The sequence below is a fragment of the Myotis nattereri genome (genome assembly GCF_964212035.1).
Source record: "Myotis nattereri genome assembly, chromosome: 10".
Classification (NCBI taxonomy): Eukaryota; Metazoa; Chordata; class Mammalia; order Chiroptera; family Vespertilionidae; genus Myotis; species Myotis nattereri.
The window spans coordinates 1,785,899-1,807,033 of NC_138085.1; the positions used below are offsets into that span (position 1 = coordinate 1,785,899).

Genomic DNA, 21,135 nt, shown 5'->3' on the forward strand with positions numbered 1-21,135 from the left:
TATTTCACAGACCTAGAGAAAACATTCCAAAAATTTATATGGAACCCAAAAAGACCCTGAATAGCTGAAGCAATCTTGAGAAGGAAGAACAAAGTTGGAGGGATCATAATACCAGATATCAGGTTATACTACAAAGCCACTGTAATCAAAACAGACTGGTACGGGCACAAGAACAGACATATAGACAATGGAACAGAACAGAGAACCCAGAAATCCACCCAAGCCATTACACTCAATTAATATTTGACAAAGGAGGCAAGAGCATACAATGGAGTTCAGACAGTCTCTTCAATAAATGGTGTTGGAAAAATTGGATAGATACATGCAAAAAAATGAAACTAGACCACCAACTTACATGATACACAAGAATAAACTCAAAATGAGTAAAAGATTTAAATGTAAGCCATGAAACTATAAAAATTTTGGAAGAAACTATAGGCAGCTAAATCTCAGACATCTCTTGTAGCAATATGTTTGACTATACTTCTCCTAGGACAAGGGAACCTAAAGAGAAATTAATGGGGTTATCTATATTAATAAAAGCCTAGGTAGCCCTTGCACACGACATCACCACAAGATGGCTGCCACGAGATGGCCACCACAAGATGGCCATGCACACAGTGAAGGCGGGGCCCAGTGGCCACTCCATGCGATGAGGCCCGGGGTCCCGCAGCTCCACACAGCATCGAGTAGGCCGGTCCCAGTGTCTCTGTTGCCTTGTGCAGAGGAGGCAGGTCCCTGTGTAGGAGGCAGATTGTGTCAGGGGAGTGTAGTTGGGGGCAACCGGGCCAGCAGGAGAGGGCAGTTGGAGGCAATCAGGCTAGCAGGGGAGGGCAGTTGGGGTGATTGGGCTGACAGGGGAGTGGTTGGGGGAGATCAAGCTGGCAGGCAGGCAAGCGGTTAGGAGCCAGCAGTCCCGGATTGTGAGAGGGATGTCTGACTGCCCTGGATCAGGCCTAAAACAGCAGTCAGACATCCCCCGAGGGGTCCAAGATTGGAGAGGGTGCAGATCAGGCTGAGGGACATTCCCTCTGCCCCCCCGTGCATGAATTTTGTGCACCGGGCCACTAGTATCAAAATAAAAAGCATCTTCACAGAAAGAAAAAAAAAAATCAATAAAATGAAGAGAGTCCACGGCATGGAAGAACATATTTGGCAATGATACATCTCATAATGGGTTAATTTCCAAAATATATAAGGAATTTATACAACTTAACAAAGGAAGACAAACAATCCAATTAAAAATTGGGCAAAGGACCTAAATTGACAGTTCTCTAAAGTGGACATACAGATGGCCAAATGACATATCAAAAAATGTTCAGTCACTAAGTCATCAGAGAGATGCAGATTAAAATGACAGCGAGGTATCACCTCACACCTGTCAGAATGGCTACCATCAACAAATGACAAGTGCTGGTGAGGATGTGGAGAAAAGGGAACCTAGTACACTGCTGGTGGGAATGCAGACTGGGGCAGCCATTTTGGAAAACATTATATTTTTCTCAAAATTTTAAAAATGGAACTGCCATTTGACCCAGTGATCCCACTTCTAGGAATATATCCTAAGAAATCTGAAGCACCAATCAGAAAGAATGTATGCATCCCTATGTTCATAGCAGCACAATTTACAATAGCTAAGATCTGGAAACAGCCTAAGTGCCCATCAGCAGATGAGTGGATAAAGAAGCTGTGGCACAGCTACACCATGGAATACTATGCAGCTGTAAAAAAGAGGGATCTCTTACCCTTTGAGACAGCATGGATGGAACTGGAGAGGATTATGCTAAGCAAAATAAACCAGTCAGAGAAAGACAAGTACCACATGATCTCACTCATAATCTGAATCTAATGAACAAAATAAATTGTTGAACAAAATAGACGCAAAGACATAGAAACATGGAATAGACTGATGAATCTCAAAGGGAAAGGGGGGGGTGATGGGACAATTTTAACCTGGGATTTATCCTATACTAGGGGCCCGGTGCACGAAATTCGTGCACTGGGTGTTAGGGGGGGCGAAGAGTGTCCCTCAGCCCAGCCTGCCCCCTCTCACATACTGGGAGCCCTCAGGCGTTGACCCCCATCACCCTCCGATCGCCTGATCGGACCCTTGCCCAGGCCTGATGCCTCCGCCAGAGGTGTCAGGCTTGGACAGGGGACCCCCATCTCCCCCCAATCACTGGCTCTGGCCCCCGCCCAGGCCTGAGGCCTCTGGCCCAGGAATCATGCCTGGGCAGGGGACCCCCATCTCCCTCTGATCGCTTGCTCCACCCCCCGCCCAAGCCTGACGCGTCTGACCCAGGCTTCAGGCCTGGGCAAGGGGACCATCATATCCCCCCAATCCCTGGCTCCGCCCCCCACCCAGGCCTGATGCCTCAGCCAGAGGAGTTGACCCTCATCACCCTCCGATCACCAATCACCGGATAGGCCCCTTGACCAGGCCTGAGGCCTCCAGCAGAGGTGTCAGGCCTGGGCAGGGGACCCCCAGCTCCCTGCGGTTGCAGGCTCCGCCCCTGCCCAGGCCTAACGCCTCTGGCCTAGGCGTCTGGCCCGGACAGCGGGGACCTGCAGTGGCAGCGGGGGGCGCCGCGATCCTGGGCTTCGCTTTAGGCCCAGGCAAGGGACCCCTAGCTCCTGGGACTGCCAGCTTCGACCTTGCCCAGCTCCCATCGCTGGCTCCACCCCTACTTCCTGCTATCACTGGCCAGGGTGGCAAAGGCACCTGATTCTCCGATCATGGCTGGGGGGCAGGGCAAAGGCGGCCCCAGGGCCGCCTTTGCCCTGCCCCCCAGCTCTTAGCTCCCCCCTGGGTTTCAGATCACTGTCAGTGGCAGGGGGCTTCTTCCTGCTTTCCCTTTCGCCTCCCTGCATTGTGCCTACATATGCAAATTAGCCGCCATCTTGTTGGCAGTTAACTGCCAATCTTAGTTGGCAGTTAATTTGCATATAGCCCTGATTAGCCAATGAAAACGGTATCGCCGTACTCCAATTACCATTTTTCTCTTTTATTAGTGTAGATAATAAAAGGCTACTATGCAAATAGACCAAATGGCAGAACAACCAAACAACCCAACAATGGGTCACTATGACATGCGCTGGCCACCAGGGGGTGTGCACTGAATATGACAGGCATTGGCAGCCGTGGGGCAACAGTCGTTGTCCTCGGGGAAAACCTCTGGTGGTTACTGAAAATTCTTTGCTCCTGCACGCCGTGGTCCCACCCTGTGCTTGCATCTGCTGCTGGCGCCTGGCACCAGCCCCAATCGCTTGGTGCCATCAGTGGATGTGAGCCGTGGCTGCCAGCTGTGATCACCCCTGAGGGCTTCTCCACCTCCCTCTGCTCCTGAGGGGTGATCAGGGCAGCAGCCACTGCTCACACCCACTGACAGCACCTGCCTGGCTCACACCCGCTGTGGCACTGCCCCTAATGGCTGCGTGTTCAGCAGATGCGAGCAGGGTCAGTGCTGTCAACGCATGGGAGCGGTGGCAGTGGGAGTGGGGCTGCTGGCAGACAGAGGACTCAGGGCTGTGGAGGGAGGGGCCAGGTGGGGTGTGGAGGGTGGGCTGAGACTTGCCCCTGTGCCCACTGCAGTCTCGTGGCCCACAGTTCCTTTCAAGGTACATGAATTCGTGCACTGGGCCCCTAGTATGTGTATATTCATGGCCCATGGACACTGACAATAGTGTAGTGAAGACCTGGAAGGGGCAGGTGCTGGGTGGAGGGGGTCAATGGGGAATAAGAGAGGGACATCAGTAATACTTTGATAATAAAGATAAATTCAAAAAATAAATATCCACCTTCCCAAAATGACATATGAATGACCAACAGGAGCATGGAAAAGGCTCAGAGAACTGCAAATTAAACCACGAGATTCCTTAGCACCCACTATATAAGACAACGGAAGCCGGACAATGCCAGTCACTGGTGAGGAGTGGAGCCACAGAAGTCTCCGATGTAACTGCAGGGGATGGAAAACTTACAATTAGTTTGCAAAACAATTTGTCAGTTTTTTTAAATGTTAAATATATACCTATGATCTCTCTTAGGAATTGAACCAAAAAAATTTGTCCACAAGAATGTTCACAGTAACCATATTTATAATAGCTATAAAGGGAAAAGGCCTGCATGTCCGTGAGCAGGGAAATGGTTAGGAAACTGCTGTGCAGCCGTACAGTGGAAACCGACTCAGTCACACGAAGGAACAAACTGCACACACATGCAAAGCATGGAGGAACCCGGGAGACATGACGGTCATTGTGTGGAAGTCAGGAGTCACAATGGTGTCTGACTTTATTGATGTGAATATCAAGATCTGACCAATCTAATCCATGGAGATAGGAATCAGAACAGTGCTTGTCTCCGAGGCAGGAGGGGAGTGTGTACAGCAATGAAGACATTTCTCTCTTGCTTTGGGTGATAACTACACAGGTATGCGTAATCGTCAAACTCATATAGCTTAGGATCTACATTTCATTGTATGCAAATTTAACTGAATTAGAAATACTTCTGTTTCTATTCACGGGAATTTTCAGCCTCACCCTATGGGAGACACTCACAGGTGAGGCTGGATCCACGGGATGCACACTCCCTGGTGTGGGCGGGGCAGCACCTGCTCCTGGCAGTGCAGGTGAGGACAGGGCTGTGTGCTGGTATGAGGTTCTCTGACGTCTGTGTGTGTGTGTGTGTGCGCAGCTTGACCACGAGCCGCTGGAGCCGAGAGAGCCCTCGGGCTCTTCTCCACCCTCTCAGGCTTCCGTCGCGGGCACTGGGCCCAGAGCGCCCAGGTGGCCTGGGGATGGTGTGTAGGTGCAGGGAAAGGAACGACGGGGAGAAGAGTGCAGTTTCCCTGAGACCAGGCTGCCTGGCCTCTCTGAAGTGTTTCCCTCTCCCTCGCAAGTTCCCACAGTGGGTGCTAAACCCCATCAGATAAAACTTCACACTATGAAATCTTAGCTATATAAATGGTACGTTTAAGTATGAATTCATTTTTAAAAGCAAATACATAATTTTAGGATGATAGATGTATGGATTATTTTTATTTATTTTCTTCTTTTATACTTACTGTTCTATAATTTTTACAGTGAGAAAAGTATTTCTATAGACAACAGCAATATATGAAAGAAATTATATTTATTTATTTAATATATTTTTATTGATTTCAGAGAAGAAGGGAGAGGGCAAGAGAGATAGAAACATCAATGAGAGAGAATCATTGATTGGTTGCTTCCTGCACGGCCCCTACTGCGGATCGAGCCCACAACCCAGGCATGTGCCCTTGACTGGAATCGAACCCGGGACCCTTCAGTCCACAGGCAGACGCTCTATCCACTGAGACAAATCAGCCAGGGCTATGAAAGAAATTTTAGAACTGAAAATAATTTGATTATAATAGCAATTGGGTAAGATACTACAATACATTAGCCAATGATAAAACTAAGCTTTGATCAAGTAAAATATAATAAATTCTGGCATATGGGAACAAGATTTACTACCAACATTCTGCACAAGGGAATCTGAGTGTTCTTCCAGCTTCTATAAAAATTTAACTCTAAAACTGAGTTTGATGTTCAAATGCAGGAAACTGACAAGGATGAAGGAGAGGGCAAACAAAGAGAGATGAAGAGGAAGGGCACAGTGAGAAGACCCCAGGCCTGGACGGAGAAAGACCAGCAAAGGAAGGAGCGAGGGCCGCAGGGAGGGGCGGAGGTGGGGTGGGGGGAATAACATGTGGAAGCATTTTGTAACCACCCAGAGTCAGGGGAAGGAGGTCGGGATTCTAGACAAGAGCTGGGGCTGAGCACCTTTGCCCTTCCCCTCTGGGCCCCCACGCCCCACTCCCAGCCCTCCCCCCGACCCCCTCTCCCTCATCCCCCACCCTCAGCCCCTACCTCTCTCCCCTCCCACCCCCCACCCTCTCCCCCCCACCCCCACCCCCACTCCCACCCCCACCCCCACTCCCTAGGGCCGGCCCTAGGCGGTCCCAGGCGCAACTCTGGCGCATGCGCACATCCGGGCGGCCATTCAGGGAGCCGAGGGGGCCGTCTTGCAGGGAGGCTTGCTGGGCACAGGCATGTGGTACCGCACGCGCTTCCAGAACTTGGAATTCAGGGACCGCTTGTTGGCCACGTGGTCCTCCCGCCACTTGATGGTGCCCTGGACTTGCACCAGGTGCTGCAGGGACCGCGGGAGCCCCTCGAGCTGCAGGCCGCCGGGAGCCGGCACCTCGATGAGGATGGCCTTGGCGTCGCCCTGCACCAGGGCGCTGTGCAGCGCCACCTCCTGCTCGTAGGCCAGCTCCTCGCTGTGCGCCGCCGCGGGCGCCAGGACGAAAATGTGCCGCCGGCTCTTCCGGATGTTGGTCTCCACCGCCGTGGCCACGTCTGGGAATGAAAGACACGGAGGAGGTGGCCTGAGCTGCGTGTTCAGTCTCATGCTTTCGTCCACGCTCTGAACTTAAAACATTGCTATCTGGTGTGAGGTTCTGGCCCCATCAGTTCCCCTGTTCGGAAAAGGCTTGGATCCAGAGCCCCGGGGAGTCTACCCCTTCCACTGAGCCTCCATCCCCCTCCGCCAGGTAGGTCAGCCCGCAGGCAGAATCCAGGCTCATTGGCTGCACAGTGTCTTTCTAGAGCAGCGGTTCCCAACCCCTTTGGGGGTCGCCTAAGACCATCGGAAACACATCTGTAATTACATATTGTTTTTGTGATGAATCACTATGCTTTCATTATGTTCAATTTGTAACAATGAAAATACATCCTGCCTATCAGGTATTTACATGACGAATCATAACAGTAGCAACATGACAGTTATGAAGTAGCAACGAAAATAATTGTATGGTTGGGGGTCACCACCACATGAGGAGCTGTATTAAAGGGGCGCGGCATCAGGAAGGTTGAGAACCACTGCTCTAGAGTATCCATTTACATGTTTTAGAAGAGATTAGAACTTTAACTCTCATTAAGGAGTGCACACTCAGGTCCTGGCCTGGCTCAGTGGCTTGGAGTGCCATCCTTGCACCAAGAGGCTGCGGTGAGGTTTCCCATCAGGGCGCATGCCTAGGCTGCTGGTGCTACACCCAGTCGGGGCATATAGGGGAGGCAACTGATCAGTCGGTCAATGTTTCTCTCTCTCTCTCTCTCTCTCTCTCTCTCTCTCTCTCTCTCAAAAAAAAAAAAAAAATCAGTGGAAACATCCTCTGGTGAGGATTAAAAGAAAAAGAGTGCAAACCCGGGAACCCTTGTTCCTCTGAAGGACTAAGTCTCCAGGGAGTCCTGGATCCCCTGCAACCCCAGGACCCCTGTTTGAGAGCTGGATGTGACCCAGACTAGAAAAACCTTTAGGAAGACAGAGCCCCTTGGCAAGTCGATGTTTATGAAGCATCAGCTCCAAAGAGATTTCAACTAACATCGGGGTGGACTTAGATAAACATTAAAACCCAGTGCTCACTGCAGAGTGACGCATGGTTAAGAAAACCCCGCGCGGGCGCGCGGCAGAACAGCCCACATATTCCCGAGAGGGGCTGAAGACTGCCAATGTGCTGAGCCTGAGATAAAAGGGAATGTTAAACAGAGCTGGACAGAGACCTTGGGCCAGTCAGGATCCTAACAGAAAACAGGGCACACTCAGAAGGACAGATGAAAGAGAGTTTATGTGGGCAGAGCCAGGGAAATCGATGAGAGGCGGGGCAGACCCCAACCCTGGCAATATCAGGGAGCAAATGCACTCTCCAGTGTGCGAGGAAGGAAGCAGCTATGAAGCCAAGGAGTGGAAAGGCCTGAGGAAGGCCGGCGACAGGAGCCCTGCTCCAGCAGAGAGAAGGGCAGCTGCCCTGGCAACATCACCCAGGGGCAGCTCCCTTTGGCCAAAACCAACGTGGAGCCGAGGGTGAGGGAGTGGTGGGTCTGTAATGATCAGCCACCCAGGGCCGCTGAACGGGGTTGCAGGAGCAAATGGAAGGTCTCTAGCAGGGAAGAAATATACTGCATCGGTCAGTCATTGCCATTTTCTAAGGAGAGAGTCAAGTTTGGTGTTATTTTGTTGGATTTCATTTTGCTTTGGCTGCAGTAAGGACTGAGGACATGCTTGAAGGGGAAGTAGGAAACTTTTCCAAATGAAAAACAGTGAGCACCAGTGAGCTGGCATTTACACTCGACTGGGAAGAGTTGTAACTAGAAGTGAGGTGGATGAGCCTGGGAAAGAAGAGATGAAGAGCTTGCGGCCAGATGTGCACATGGTGTGACATCACTGCCGGCTGCAGTCCCTGCCTTCTTGGGCGGACGTGTCATATGAAGAGACCGTCTGCGCTCCCTGCCTCCGTGGACAGCCAGTGGGAGAGCTGGAGGAAGAAGAGCGCCCCAAGAGAAGGCTTCGCTTTCCGTTTCCTCAGGTGTGCGTCGTACACGTCTCCCAAGCCCTGCCTAGGCGGTTAACATCACTCCAGCATGCCAGGGCCACCAGATTCACCTGCTGTGTGTCCTTTAATCTGTAAGCATGTGAGCTCCTCTTTCCAGTAGAAATGCCATCAATTTGATTGGACTCCTGCTCACTGTGTCCCTGCCTCATCGCTCTCAAATACTTCCTGGCCTCTGAGGAATTCAGGAAGGGCAAGGAGGGCTCATGTGATGCAAATACAGAGAAAGATAAGAGCAACTACTGAGCTGCTGGGACTGCGACGCTGCTTCCCAAAGTGCATGAAATCGACTAGGAATATCAAGAAACAAAAGACACAGTCTTAGTTGTTCTTGTGAGAAGATAAATTTGCAAATGTTTCACCATCATAAGGAAAATCATAAATATTTTAGGCAATGACTCTGGATAGTAGAACAAAATTTCATGGTTTTAGAGTCCCCCTTCACATCTTCTAGAGAGAAGTAAGAGATGTTGAGTGATCTTAGTGGTGGACATGGGAAGTAGGAGAGTGCCCTGCCAAGTCCACATGCTAAGGGTGCCTTCCCCTGTCCTCACCTCCCTGGTGCAGACCTCTCGATCAGGGCGACCGAGGGGCAGGAGGAGCGAGAATAAGCATCTCCTTCCTCTGGAGAAATAGTGAAAGTCACCGTTGTTGGGCCTGGAATAATGACACTTTATCCATCACAACGATGAGACCACCCTCCCTGAGCCTTCTGAGGAAGTGTATTTTGTCCTTGATGTATGCTGATAGTGTTACCTTCTCCAGGTAGCAGGTCTCGCCCATAAATGCATAAGCTGTAGCCACATTTATTTTCAAGAACGTCAGGCAGAACCTGGTGAACAAAGTACTCCACAGAACAGGTCCCCTCCGGACTGTCCTTGTGGGTCCGTGGGTAGATCACATAAGCGTCGTAGATCTTCCCATCTGAAAGGGAGAGCAGAAAGTACAACTTTAGTATTTGATTCTACGAAATCAGTATTCGCCATCAAGTTTTATGGTTATTGATGAATGTATCCAACACCCCAAAATATTGTAGATTCCAGATGACAATAGTATGCTGCCACAAATGTCATCAGAAAATCAATCTTAATTCCAAAACCTCCTCCTTTTTACTGTCCCAGACGGAATGAGAGAGAAGGGGCAAGAGGCTGGCAGTTTAGTTCAGACCATATTGTCACATTTCATCAATACTCTATCAACAGGTATGCATAGTGATGGATAAGGTACGCTGTGCTGTAAGATCTCGAGCTTGTCTTTTGTTTGCCTGATGCTTCCCCTGGGGAGGTAACATTGCTGAAGGCTGACAGTGGCAAGGCAGTAAAATGTTTCAGGGAACTGAGTTTCCAAAAGATCCAACAAGTGGCCCGAGTGGAGTGGACCCTGTGGACCAGCTGAAGCCCATCTGCCTCTGAGCGAGGTATCCGCAGGCGGAGGCGGAGGCGGAGGCAGAGCTGTCTTCTTCCATGTGCGCGCCCCAGGCCTGGGTCAGACTGTGCAGCAGGGCCCCTGCGCGCTGCTGGACCTGTCTGACCTCTGCACGTCTGGGAACAGGAACAATTTAGTTAAGTTTAAATTCCAAAAAGTGTAAACCTTTCTGGGACTTGGGCAGAGTCTGTTACCGGGGCTTTAGTAGGAAAAGCCATCTATCGGGGAGGAAGTTCGAATTGTTAAGTTGCATCTTAGAGTCACAAGGAGCGACAGGCAGGATGAAGCATGACTTCTGAGTGGACCCAGAAAGGTTTGCGGAGCACACGCTGGTAAGCAAAAGGAAGCCGGGTTTTGTAGCATAGCCATTAAGGGAGAAGGCGACAAGTAACAAAGGTATTATGGTACCTTTTCTTTTGAAGAACTCGAAACGTGCACTTACCGTTCCTGGCTTTGTAAGGCCTCGCTACGTCCCTCCAGAGAAGAATAACCTCAATCCAGAACACCTTCAGCATTATCATCATGATATTAATTAGCATTAACAATATGCCAAATCCAGCGAGCATGTAGTAGGTGCTTTGACGATCAACTATTCAAAAGATGTGGGAGGACAAAAATTATTACTGTGAAAACGAGCATACGAGGCATAGAGACACGTAAACTTAACTCAGGTAGGAAATAAAAGCATATGTCAGGTTTTTAGAAGGAGTGCTCACTCCATGCTGGGCTGGGAATGAAGACTTCCTACAGGAGGCGGTCCCTGAAAAGGCAAATTGAGATTGCTGCAGAGAGAACTGTGTTACTCCTGGCAGGAGACAGCGCTGTGAGCACAAGGGCAGGGGTGGGAGCATGTTTTCTGAGGAACCGAGTAATTCAATTTGGGAATGAAGATCTGTTAAGAATCAAGGCTACCGCCAAGGCATTTCGCCTTTGTTCTGAAGGTCATGGGAGCCAACGAAGAGCGTTGTGTGAGTGTTAACAATGAACGTGACTTTCAAGCAGGATTAATTTGATGGCGGTGGAAGGCTTGTTTCTGTGGAAAGAAACTTGGAGTAGAGTGGGCGGCAAGTTTCTGCAGCTTGGAGTAAGAGAAAGGAGAGCAATAATGAGAAAGGAGTGGACGAGCCCAGTGTTGGGGCACTAAGGAGAACGCGTCAACAGGTCCTGGAGATTTCTGAATCTGGAGTTGGTAGCTGGAGGAGTGGGGAAGAAGCCAGAGCCACTTAAGCCTTAAAGCTCTCTGGTAGAGCAGTCAAAGCTCCAGGCTCTAGGTCCCACACAGACCCCTTACCTCTCTTACGGTGAGCATTATAGCCATCACTGAACTGTAGCCTGCACTCATTGCCCCACAAAATACATTTGCTTGATGGTCCCCATCTTCAAGGACTTGTGACAGGTATGTGCAAACTGAACATAAGAGCTGTGACCATTAACGGTCTTGGTGGCTGTTCCAGGTTTACTTCCCCCTTTGGAACTGCTAACTGCCATGTTTTGCAAGTAACCCCACTTAGTGATGCGCATGAGAAGAATCTCAAATGAGAGTTGGTTATATAGTTCTCCTTTGATTTTCACCTTAAACCTCAAAGCATGGGCTCCCAGGTTTGACATGGAAAAGCACGGGCCCATATTCAAAATTCCCTCCACTTGCCCACCACTTCCTGCGCGCCCAGCACCATGAGACCAGGAATGGCCAAGACAGACTGAGGAAGACAAGCACCGTGGACGTCACTCAGATGTGGGATCTAATGAACAAAATGAACTAACAAGCAAAATAGAGACAGACTCATGGAGAGCAGGTGACAGCTGCTGGGATGGGGTGGGACAGAGTGTGTGGAGGGGAGAGATTGAGCAAAAGGGAAAAAAGAAGAGAAAATTCATGGACATGGACAACAGTGTGGCAATTGCCGGGGGAGGGGGCTGAGGAGGGGGAGGAGGGTGAAGGGGATAAATGGTGGTGGACGGAGACTTGACTGGGGTGGTGAACACACTGCACAGTGTACAGATGTGCTGGGGAATGATGCACCTTCAACCTGCATGGTTTTGTGAACCATTGCCATCCGCCCCCAAAACACACCAGAAGTATATCGCGATGCATCCTAGAGAGAGCCTTCCTGCACCACCAACGGAAGAAGTGACACTTTGAACTCTGTTAGAAGTAAGCAGGGCACCCACTCCTTACTCTGCAAGTCAGCAGACAGGCGGACTGGCGCTTACCCTGCCTCTCCTGCAGGCACTGGACCAGTTAGGGTCAGCAAGCAGCCGGGGGACGAGGGGAAGCTCCATTTCACAGCGTCCCAGCTAATGAGTGTGAAGGTGAGCGGAGTTACACACTGACCATTTCCGCAACTCCCGCTAAAATGACGGCTTCGCCGGCAGGAAAGCTCGGCCGCGGCGGGAGGAGGGAGGAGGGAGGAGGGAGGACGGTGTACAGGACTGACCGGCAGGCTGAGGGCACCGCCAGGGCAGCCAGACCTGCGCCTCGTGCCTTCGTGTGACATGAAAGCCACAGCACCATGTGTGAAGTATCTGGTTAAAACACTTCCATCTGAGCCTGACTTTAAAGGCTGGGCCTGTCAGTCTTAGAAAGAAATGAAATCCTGGCTCAGGTGGCAGGAATGATGCTGAGTGAAATAAACCACATATAAAAGGGCAAATATTGTACGAGTCCACTTACATGAGGCACCTAAAATAGGCAAATAAATAAATAAATAAATAAATAAATAAATAAATAAATAAGAGAATGGCCAGGACGCTGGCAGAGAGCTCACTGTGCCGCCAGCGGTGTAAGCCAGCGCTCCCTCGCACAGGCGCCTGGCATAGGCCTCCAGCTCCCTCTCCTGCAGCTCCCACCCTGGGCACAGCTGCCACTTCCAAGGAAGGAGAGAAGTTAACCAGGACATCAGAGCAAGTGGCTCTGTGCCTTCCCAGGTGTCAGGGCCTCATCTACCCGTTAATGTTAATAAAGTGCAATATGTTAATTAGACCGGATGTCCTTCCGGATGAAGCTGGGGCTGCGAGGGACACTGGGGTGGGTCCCAGGTGCCAGAGGGAAGCCGGTGCCAGCAGCGGGGATGGGGGGTGAGGGGCGAAGGCCTGCTCTTGCACGAATGTCCTGCATCCGGCCTCTAGTCAGTGAGTAAAGGCCTGTTTTTATGAGACGACTGAGCACACTGAAAGTGCTTACAAAGGGAGCGCTGCCTGCGTGTGGTCGTGGCCCTGGAACCCCAGAACTGGGCAAGCTATTGGCCTCCCTGCGCCCCAGTTTCCGCATCTTTACAATTAGAGGGTAGTAGCAGCCCTTCTTACGGATATTGACTTTTAACTAAGGGGAAATCAAACGGAAAATAATTAGGTCCTGGTACAGAGGAAACAATAAACATGTGTAATAATATTATTATTATGAGTATCACATATTTATCAAATAATATTTAATAATATGGGGAAATAGGCCTTTTAAGTTTTTGTTTTTAAAATTAAAGATAATGCTGTAATTTCTTTTATTCTATGATTAGAAATAAAGAAATTCATCATGACAGTACAACAGTAGCAACCATTTTTGTTTAATTTACACAGTTGTTGAGACAGAACATAACCACGTTGATTTGAAGAAAAACAGGTGAAAGGTACCAAATACAGATAAACTAGAAGGAACAAAACACCAGGTACAGGGAACATGAAAGCGGTCCCAGCCCAGGTGCCAGAGAACGTTCCGAAAATGGCAACAAAAGCAATGCACAGGAATAAGGTTTCCTCACTGAACGGACAGAAATTAAATGCTTCACCATTGCGTTCACTTTGCCAGCTTCACTAACAAAATGTGTGCTTTTTATGGCAAAAATACATTATAAAAGGGACGATGCTTATGGCATGATATATGTTCACAGACTGCTGTCTCCTTCCACACACAGTGCGCAGGGCGGCTGCGGAGGCGGGAGGCCCAGGGAAGGCGGAATGGGGGCGGGGCGGAGGGGGGAGGGGGAGGGGGAGAAGAGGGCAGGGGAGGGGAGGTAGGAGAAGGAAGCGAAGTGGGAGGGAGGCGCCCGCAGGGTCAGGTGCTCCGAGGAGACGCGCCTGGCTGGGAGGCGCGGTCCGGCGGGCCCTGCGCCTAAGGACGGCTCTCAGCTCGCAGCGGCACCGCGGGCGCGCGGCCAGTGCCTCGGAAACACTCCTTACTTGGCCTTTTCCTCCCGAGTCGCAGCGAGCGCCGCCTCACGCCGTGGAGGTTCATGGCCTTGCAGTCGAACCTCTGCAGCAGGTCCTCCTCTCTCACCTCCGCGATCCGCAGGACGGCGCTCCGGCAGGTCAGCGCGCCGCTGGAACTGAGAAGGCCGCTGTCACCTCCAGGCTGTTTGGCAGTCGCCATGTGCGGGAGGCCCAGGGGCGTTTCAGCGTCACTGTGAGAATACCTTTGATTTTGCTCTTGCTCCTGCCACATTCTTGCTTCTCCAAAGTTCCTAACGTTGGTCCCGTTCACCTGCCACACGACGACGGTCAAGATCTGCGAGCCTTTCCCAAAGCAAGCGGAGCAAGTGATGTTCACCGCTCTCCCTGCAGGAGAAGGAAGTCGCCAGGGACATTAACTGCTGCAAACAGTGTTTGTTTCATGTGAGAGAAATGGCTGGAGCCTGTTCCCACCCGCCGCCCGCCGCCCCCTCCCGGCGTCCCCACGTCCCTCCCAATTAGGCTGCGAGCTCAGCCCCTCCACTCGCCCGGAGAGGAAACCGGAGGGACAGTGCCTCCAGCCTCGGCCCCACGCTGCCTGCCGTGTTTCCCTTCACTGGGAGCTGGCTTTTCTGCGTAGCTGCCTCCCCACGCAGTTCTCTTCCGTTTGAGTCCTCATCTCGCTCCAGGCGCGGAAACTGCTTTCCCCGACCTGGCTGCCATCCCAGTAGTCATCGCCCAAGAGCCCTCTCCCTCCAACCCTTCAGTGGAGGCTCCCTCCCTCGGGCCTGAGGGCATGCTCCAGCCCCCTCCCGGCTGCGGCCTCTGGAACTCGGTGTCTGAAGAGAGAAGAGGGGCTCCGGTCTCTGCACGGGGACAAGGGCGTAGGCGAACAATGCGAACACAGGTGTTCCCTAGCGGTTGCGGGACGTGGGACCCAGGGAGAAGTCCCTGAAGGGAGAGGCTGCCTGCTGCAGTCGCCGTGGCCCTGGGCCCCCTGGCAGCTGTGCTCCTGCTGAAGTGAGGGGGGAGGGAAATGGGTCTTCGCAGAGGCTTGCATTTGAGCTTCGTGTTGAGAGGTGAGAAGTGAAACAATGGGCAGAAGCAGGCACCGAGGTGGAAATGCCATGGCCGGGTCACAGCCAGGGGTGGTCGGGGCGATGGGACTGGCATGGGAAAATGGCTGCAGATGAGCCAGCCTGTGGGTGAGGACCAGTCGGGCGGGACGTCTACATGCAAAACCTTTGCATCCTCTCTCCCACCTCTGGGGGGACCAGGAAAGGCGGAGAAGGAGAGCCTGGTTCTGGCCTATCACTGAATATTCAGACCCTCGGGCACATCATTGGTCCCCTTTACAAGCATAAGGGGGACAGTTTCCGCCCGGACAGGAGTGACAAGGGCACAGGAGTTACAAAGTTGACTCCAGAGTAGGTGCCATGAATGGCGGTGACCACATGGCCCCTCTCCTAGCCAGTGCCCGGGGCAGGGCTGCCACCGACACCTCATGTAACCCTCAGGACGGGGCGCGCCGGCCCACCTGGGGGTCTCAGGCCAGCGGGTGGGGGGTGGGGGGGTTCCAGGCTACAGTTACCGAGTTTTCTTACCGACTTCCACGTCCCGGGTCTCGTTTTGTAAAGGTGCTATTATTTCTGGAAACAATGAAAAGCCTTCGTCATCTTGAATCAAAGACCGGAAGAGAATACAATGTTAGAACAGCTTTTGGATGGTCATCAATATAAACATGTATTTCAAATTTCTATCCTATTTCACAGCAATGCTTCTCAAATTTTCTGACGACAATGGCAGCAAATACACACAGACGCAAAGAAATAAAACTTTAAAATAAAATAGCATTTTCCCTTACTACTGATTATGCTCTTTGATATTTTCTATTCTCTTTTATCTCATTACACAAATACTAGTCCAACCCATTAATTGATCGTACAACCTAACAATTGTCAGAAAAACACACTTCAGGGAAGGGGAAATCAGAACACCCATGAGAATGATCAACACAGGAGCCCCGCTTCTGCTGCCTCCTCCTCCTCACCCTGCCCCCCCCCAACCCCCCATGGCCCAGCCTCTTGGGAAGTGCCGGGCCTGTGGCCTGGAACCCAGGGACCGGGTGCGGGCTGGTGTCCGGGTGACTGTGTGCCCCAGACTGGGCCCCACCACTGAGGGCCCATGGTTAGGAGCCTGCGGTTCCGCTGTGAGCGGTGATGGCTACTGGAGTGTGGTCCACGGCGCCTTTCCCTGTGGGAGCGGAGAGCCCACCACAGCCTTTCTCCGCGTGGTTCTGCCCCAGGAAATCACACACAGGCCTGCTTCTTCCACCCCCACGGCCAAGCCAGGCTAAGGGACCATCCGTGTCCATATGACACTCTTGATTGTGATATCTTTTCCCTGAGTGGGCTTTTGTGGAGTTTAAAATAAATTGGAAAAAATTTATAATTAAGTGGCCTACTTGAGGCCTTTGATGATGTTGAAAGTATTGCAAAGCAGGGCTGAAAGCCACTTGACAACACTCAGGTGTCTTTATAAAGGTCCTCACTCAACTTCTAGTCCAGTGAGTTACATCAGAGATTAAGTGGACCTTTTCTATTTACAGAATCTTTGACAATAAATTGGGGAAGAAATGTTAATCTTGCTCTTCAAATAGTTGTACTCCCCGTCAAAAACGTTAAGTTAGCATTCGATCACATTATCTTTGAAAATTAAGTAAAAAAGGAAAGAAAAGGTGATTTTGGGCTAGTACCACCGTCTCCCTCTGGAATGTCTAAGTCTTGTAGTGGTGACGGCAGAGACGCCGACTGAGGTGCTGACTGACGCAGGCGGAGGCCGGGCGGCGCGGGAACTGCAGCAGCAGGGCACTCCTCCCGCCTGGTCTGCTGGCAAATGCTCCATGTGCTAAGCTCTGTACTTACGCTGAAAGGCGAACGCTCTGGTTGCTGTCACATTGTAACTGACTCCATTTTCATGGTGCATAAATTTGCATGTATAATCACCCGTGTCCTCATTAGTTGCATTGTCAATCAGCAAATAAGCCTCTTGTACGTAGTACCTTGACCCTTGAAGAACTTTACAATTCTGAAATACAAAATGCCATTCCACTCTCAATAATCCGTAACGTCCATCTTTTTTGTGTAACTTTCATTTATTTCCCCAAATTTCCTTTACCTTAAACCACTCAACAGGTGCTGTCCAATTGTAGCGCTTAATGGTAGGACAATATATTTTGGAATTTTTTTCTGAACCGAAGGTTTTTGAATATATCAGGCGATTTGGAATTTTGCAACCTGGTTGTTTCTTATATATGGTGACATTCACATGTCCAGTCTTAGCGAAGGTAGAACTATCAAAATAAGTCCAACAATTTTAAAAAGTTACTTAGCATTATAAAATGATTGTACCCAAATCTGGTTTATATTATTTTATGTAGATTACAGATGAGGAAATTGAGGGACAGAGAAGTAACCTGTAAGCATCCAGCTGACTAGTGATGGAGATGGATCTGAAATTGAAACTTGTCTGCCCTCAGAACCTAGGCACCTAACTATACCCGTCCTGCCTTTCAGTGAAGTTCATCTGACATTTTGTCTGGACCAAATACAGGCACGCAATCAACACATGTAGCAGCCTGTCTGCAGAGTGAATAATCTGCAGGCACATGATCTCACATCCCTCGCCAATCACCTCTCAGGTGCCAGGCATGGTGATGACCCTCCGGTGCCCCCCGCAGGCCCACGGTGCCCACTGCCTCGCTTACTGTTTGCTGTGCTGATTTACTCTCTCTTCCAGCCAAAACTGAGCAGCTGGTCTCAATTTCTTGGTCACTAGAAAAGCTAGGTTTTTTCCTAACTGAAAAGACTGGGCTAAAAATTAATCCCTGCAGTTTTACATCCAAGTAGTTAGTTCATAACCACTTACACCCCAACCCGAGCATGTTCCTAGAAGTACTCTGTTACTCAAATCACTTTGCAAAGTCAACCATACCAGAAAAGTCTATAAAGAGAAGGAAAGTGAGGGCAGCTCAGGCTATCACCTCTTAAAGAAAAGAGAACAAGCCTAATGATCATGCTGACTGGTCCTACCTTCTGACAATGCAAGTGTAAACTCCAGAATCCTCAACTTTGGCTGGGAGAAGCTTAAGATATTCCCCTCCAGCAAACACACGATTTCCTTTCTGGGTGGTGACACTTCGGTTGGTGTTTGAGTAATACCACTCCACAGGGTATTGATAACTTCCTTCTCTAGGACATCTCACAAGTAAAGCCTCATTTTCCATGCCCCCGAATGATCTGCCTGCAAATTAAAAATATGAAATGATTGTGAAATGATCGTATAAAGATCACAATTCTTATACTCTAGGATAGTCCCCTCTAGGATTAAATTGAGAAATGAGCCACTCACTTTAAGTATCACTTTGTGATACTTAAACTGAGAAAGAATAAGTAAGTGATTAAGATCTTTTATGAAATGCTCTAATGCAGTGGTTCTCAACCTTCTGGCCCTTTAAATACAGTTCCTCATGTTGTGACCCAACCATAAAATTATTTTTGTTGCTACTTCATAACTGTAATGTTGCTACTGTTATGAATCATCATGTAAATATCTGATATGCAGGATGGTCTTAGGCGACCCCTGTGAAACAGTCGTTCGACTGCCAAAGGGATCGCGACCCACAGTTGAGAACTGCTGCTCTAATAGGTACCAGAGATTGGAGGGTCAGTGTGGAGCCACGTCCCCCAAACTGCTCCCGTGGGAAAGGCATGTCCACTGTACACAGGCTGTCACCCCAGGCACGTGCAGTGCCCCCCTCGTGCAGGGCCCTGGTAAGCTGTGACATAGCTGAACATGTAAAACCAAAACGATGAGATATCTACGAGGAACTCATCTTCACGGATTTGTAATGAAGAATGACTGTAGAGCATAAATAAATTCCAGGCTACAATTCAACTGGAACGACTGTAAGCAAGCAGCTTAAAACAAGGCAAATGTTCTTGAAATTACTTAATTTAAAACATTTTAAATTACAGTTGCAAAGCAATACATACTGATTGAAGCTGCTGCGAAACGTATAAGAACTGTTAGGATCGCCAAGACCCGAAGTCTCATTCTTGGTTTATCAGCTAGAGCAGCGTTGCCAACTGACTGTTGAAATTATTCAAGTTGAATCCCTGACATATGACGGTAAAGGTCTCCACGGAGGTCGACGGTGCTACTAGGATTTATCACTGGAAAGAGTCGTCAGTCTCTCCACTGAAAGAAAATCATACAACGTCACTTGTAAAATATTTACACCCATGACTTTTACTCGCTTCATTACACCCAGGAGAAAGGTCCACACCAGGTGGTTCTTGTGCAGAAGCATGGGAAGCAGCAGTTTCAGGAGAGCATCGCTGTGCTCTGCTTGGACCCGGGACCCGGCACCCGGAGAACAACCTCGCAATGGCTGCACTATTTCACTGTCTATTGACAATGGACTGAAAGAAGCTAAATTAAAAGAAAAGAAAATGAATTTGTATTTTTGAAGAAATTAAAAACATAAAATTTGACAGACCCTGGAAAGCACAATATTATCGATGTTAACATAAAATTACAACCATCCATACAGGCTGGCAGCTGCGTGCTCAGCCTGGCCACACTCAGGCACATGCAGACAGTCCTCCGAGCGCCACTCAGGTGTGGGAGCGTGAGAGGTGACGCATGAGTCCAATAGTTGCCCTGGACACTGCACCGACCCTCAGAGGGCCGCCCCTGCCCTGCTCGTCCCCAGGACGCACCGCGGCTTTCTGGAGGCACTGGAAAGTCTGTGGAAAGCAATTACACACTCTCCTTTCCTTCAGCCGAAGAATCACTTAACTATATCTTTTTTCTTTAAAAGTCAGGGGAGGGATGGAACCAATATAGAATTTGACAAATATAAGAATAAACACAACTTTTAAGGAAGCACACTTCCTCTACACTTGGGTTGTTGATACTTTTTATTAAATGAGTAGACAAGCTTTGAGCACAAGCTTTAGGTAGGTAATTGATGCTCACCCGACTGGAGGACAGCTCAGGATCGCGGCTCCGCTGCTCCCGGGGTCCTCACGTGCCAGTGCGCTCTTGTTCCAAGGGAGCCCTGAGACATCCTCAAGCCAGCACCACTCCGCCCACCACTCCGCCCACCACTCCACCCACCCTCAACCTTGATTTGGGGCCAAAATGTTGCCTAAGGACAACATTCCTTCAGAGAGGAAATACTCAAAATGCCTCCCTCCCTCTGTTTTAGCATCAGGTTCTCAAACTAGAAAGTGCTTGCCATTTACCACCCTGACCTTATTACCCTTTTGGTTCCGAATTAACTTGAATGCTGGGGCCTTGCAACCACCCTCCCAGAATCCTGGACGCTTCCTCTGGCTCAGCCAGTGGGGGCAGATGAGAGTTTCAAAAGCAACCCCAGGGTCAAGCCTTGAAGCAGGCAGGCCTTGGAGAGAGCCTGCAAATGCTTTGTTTATGGCTCAGAATGTGATGCAATCTCATCCAAAAACAGCTTCCAGATCCTTAGAGTTAAGTCCCTGCTGGTGTCTCAGTTCTGATGGAGAAAAGAAAGGTTTTCTAAGGAGCTCAGGGAACTAGGGGGAGGCGGTGAGTAAGACGGCCGCCCCAAGGGCAAGGCAGGAAGACATAATTCTTGGGCTCCCGTGAAACCAATTTTAGCTCTGCATAGCTGGGATGACTCTATTTGAGAAAATGCAGCTTAATTCTGAAAGTCATCGCTTCCCAGAAGGATTCAGGGCCTAATTCCGGAGCAGCACAGCATTATTAAGAATGATACTCGCTGAGCTTTTCCTAGAACTCTCTCGATGCCAGGTAAGTTCTAAGCGTCTCAAATGTACTGACTGCATTCCCATGAGGCGGGTGCTGTTATTAATATTGCAATTTACAGACAAGGACGCTCAGGCACAGAGAGACTAAGCAACTGTCCAAGTCACAGACCTCGAAGAGGGAGAGCCAGAGCTGGAACTCACGCAGGCTGGCTCCAAAGGCGAGGTGCCTACTTACAAGTCCTAATGCCACCAGGTAGGGAAGGTTAGGAGAGGACCGCTGCCCAGGGGGGTCCAAGCGGTTCCGGAGTGGACCACCGCCTTTCCTC

General features: G+C 50.0%; 1 protein-coding gene across 1 annotated transcript; it reads right to left on the bottom strand.

Annotated features, from left to right (window-relative positions):
* Positions 1-6,022: 6,022 nt before the first annotated feature.
* Positions 6,023-19,256, bottom strand: IL1RL1 (interleukin 1 receptor like 1; the record flags this gene model as incomplete). The annotated part of the gene is made up of 10 exons (XM_081101504.1): positions 19,052-19,256; positions 18,089-18,299; positions 17,175-17,349; positions 16,922-17,084; positions 15,602-15,673; positions 14,243-14,384; positions 14,010-14,155; positions 10,279-10,425; positions 9,168-9,335; positions 6,023-6,381 (listed from the first exon to the last, which is right to left on the bottom strand). Exons 1-10 carry the CDS (start codon positions 19,110-19,112, stop codon positions 6,023-6,025), a joined length of 1,644 nt encoding a protein of 547 aa, XP_080957630.1. The 5' UTR covers positions 19,113-19,256.
* Between the last annotated feature and the right edge of the window lie 1,879 nt (positions 19,257-21,135).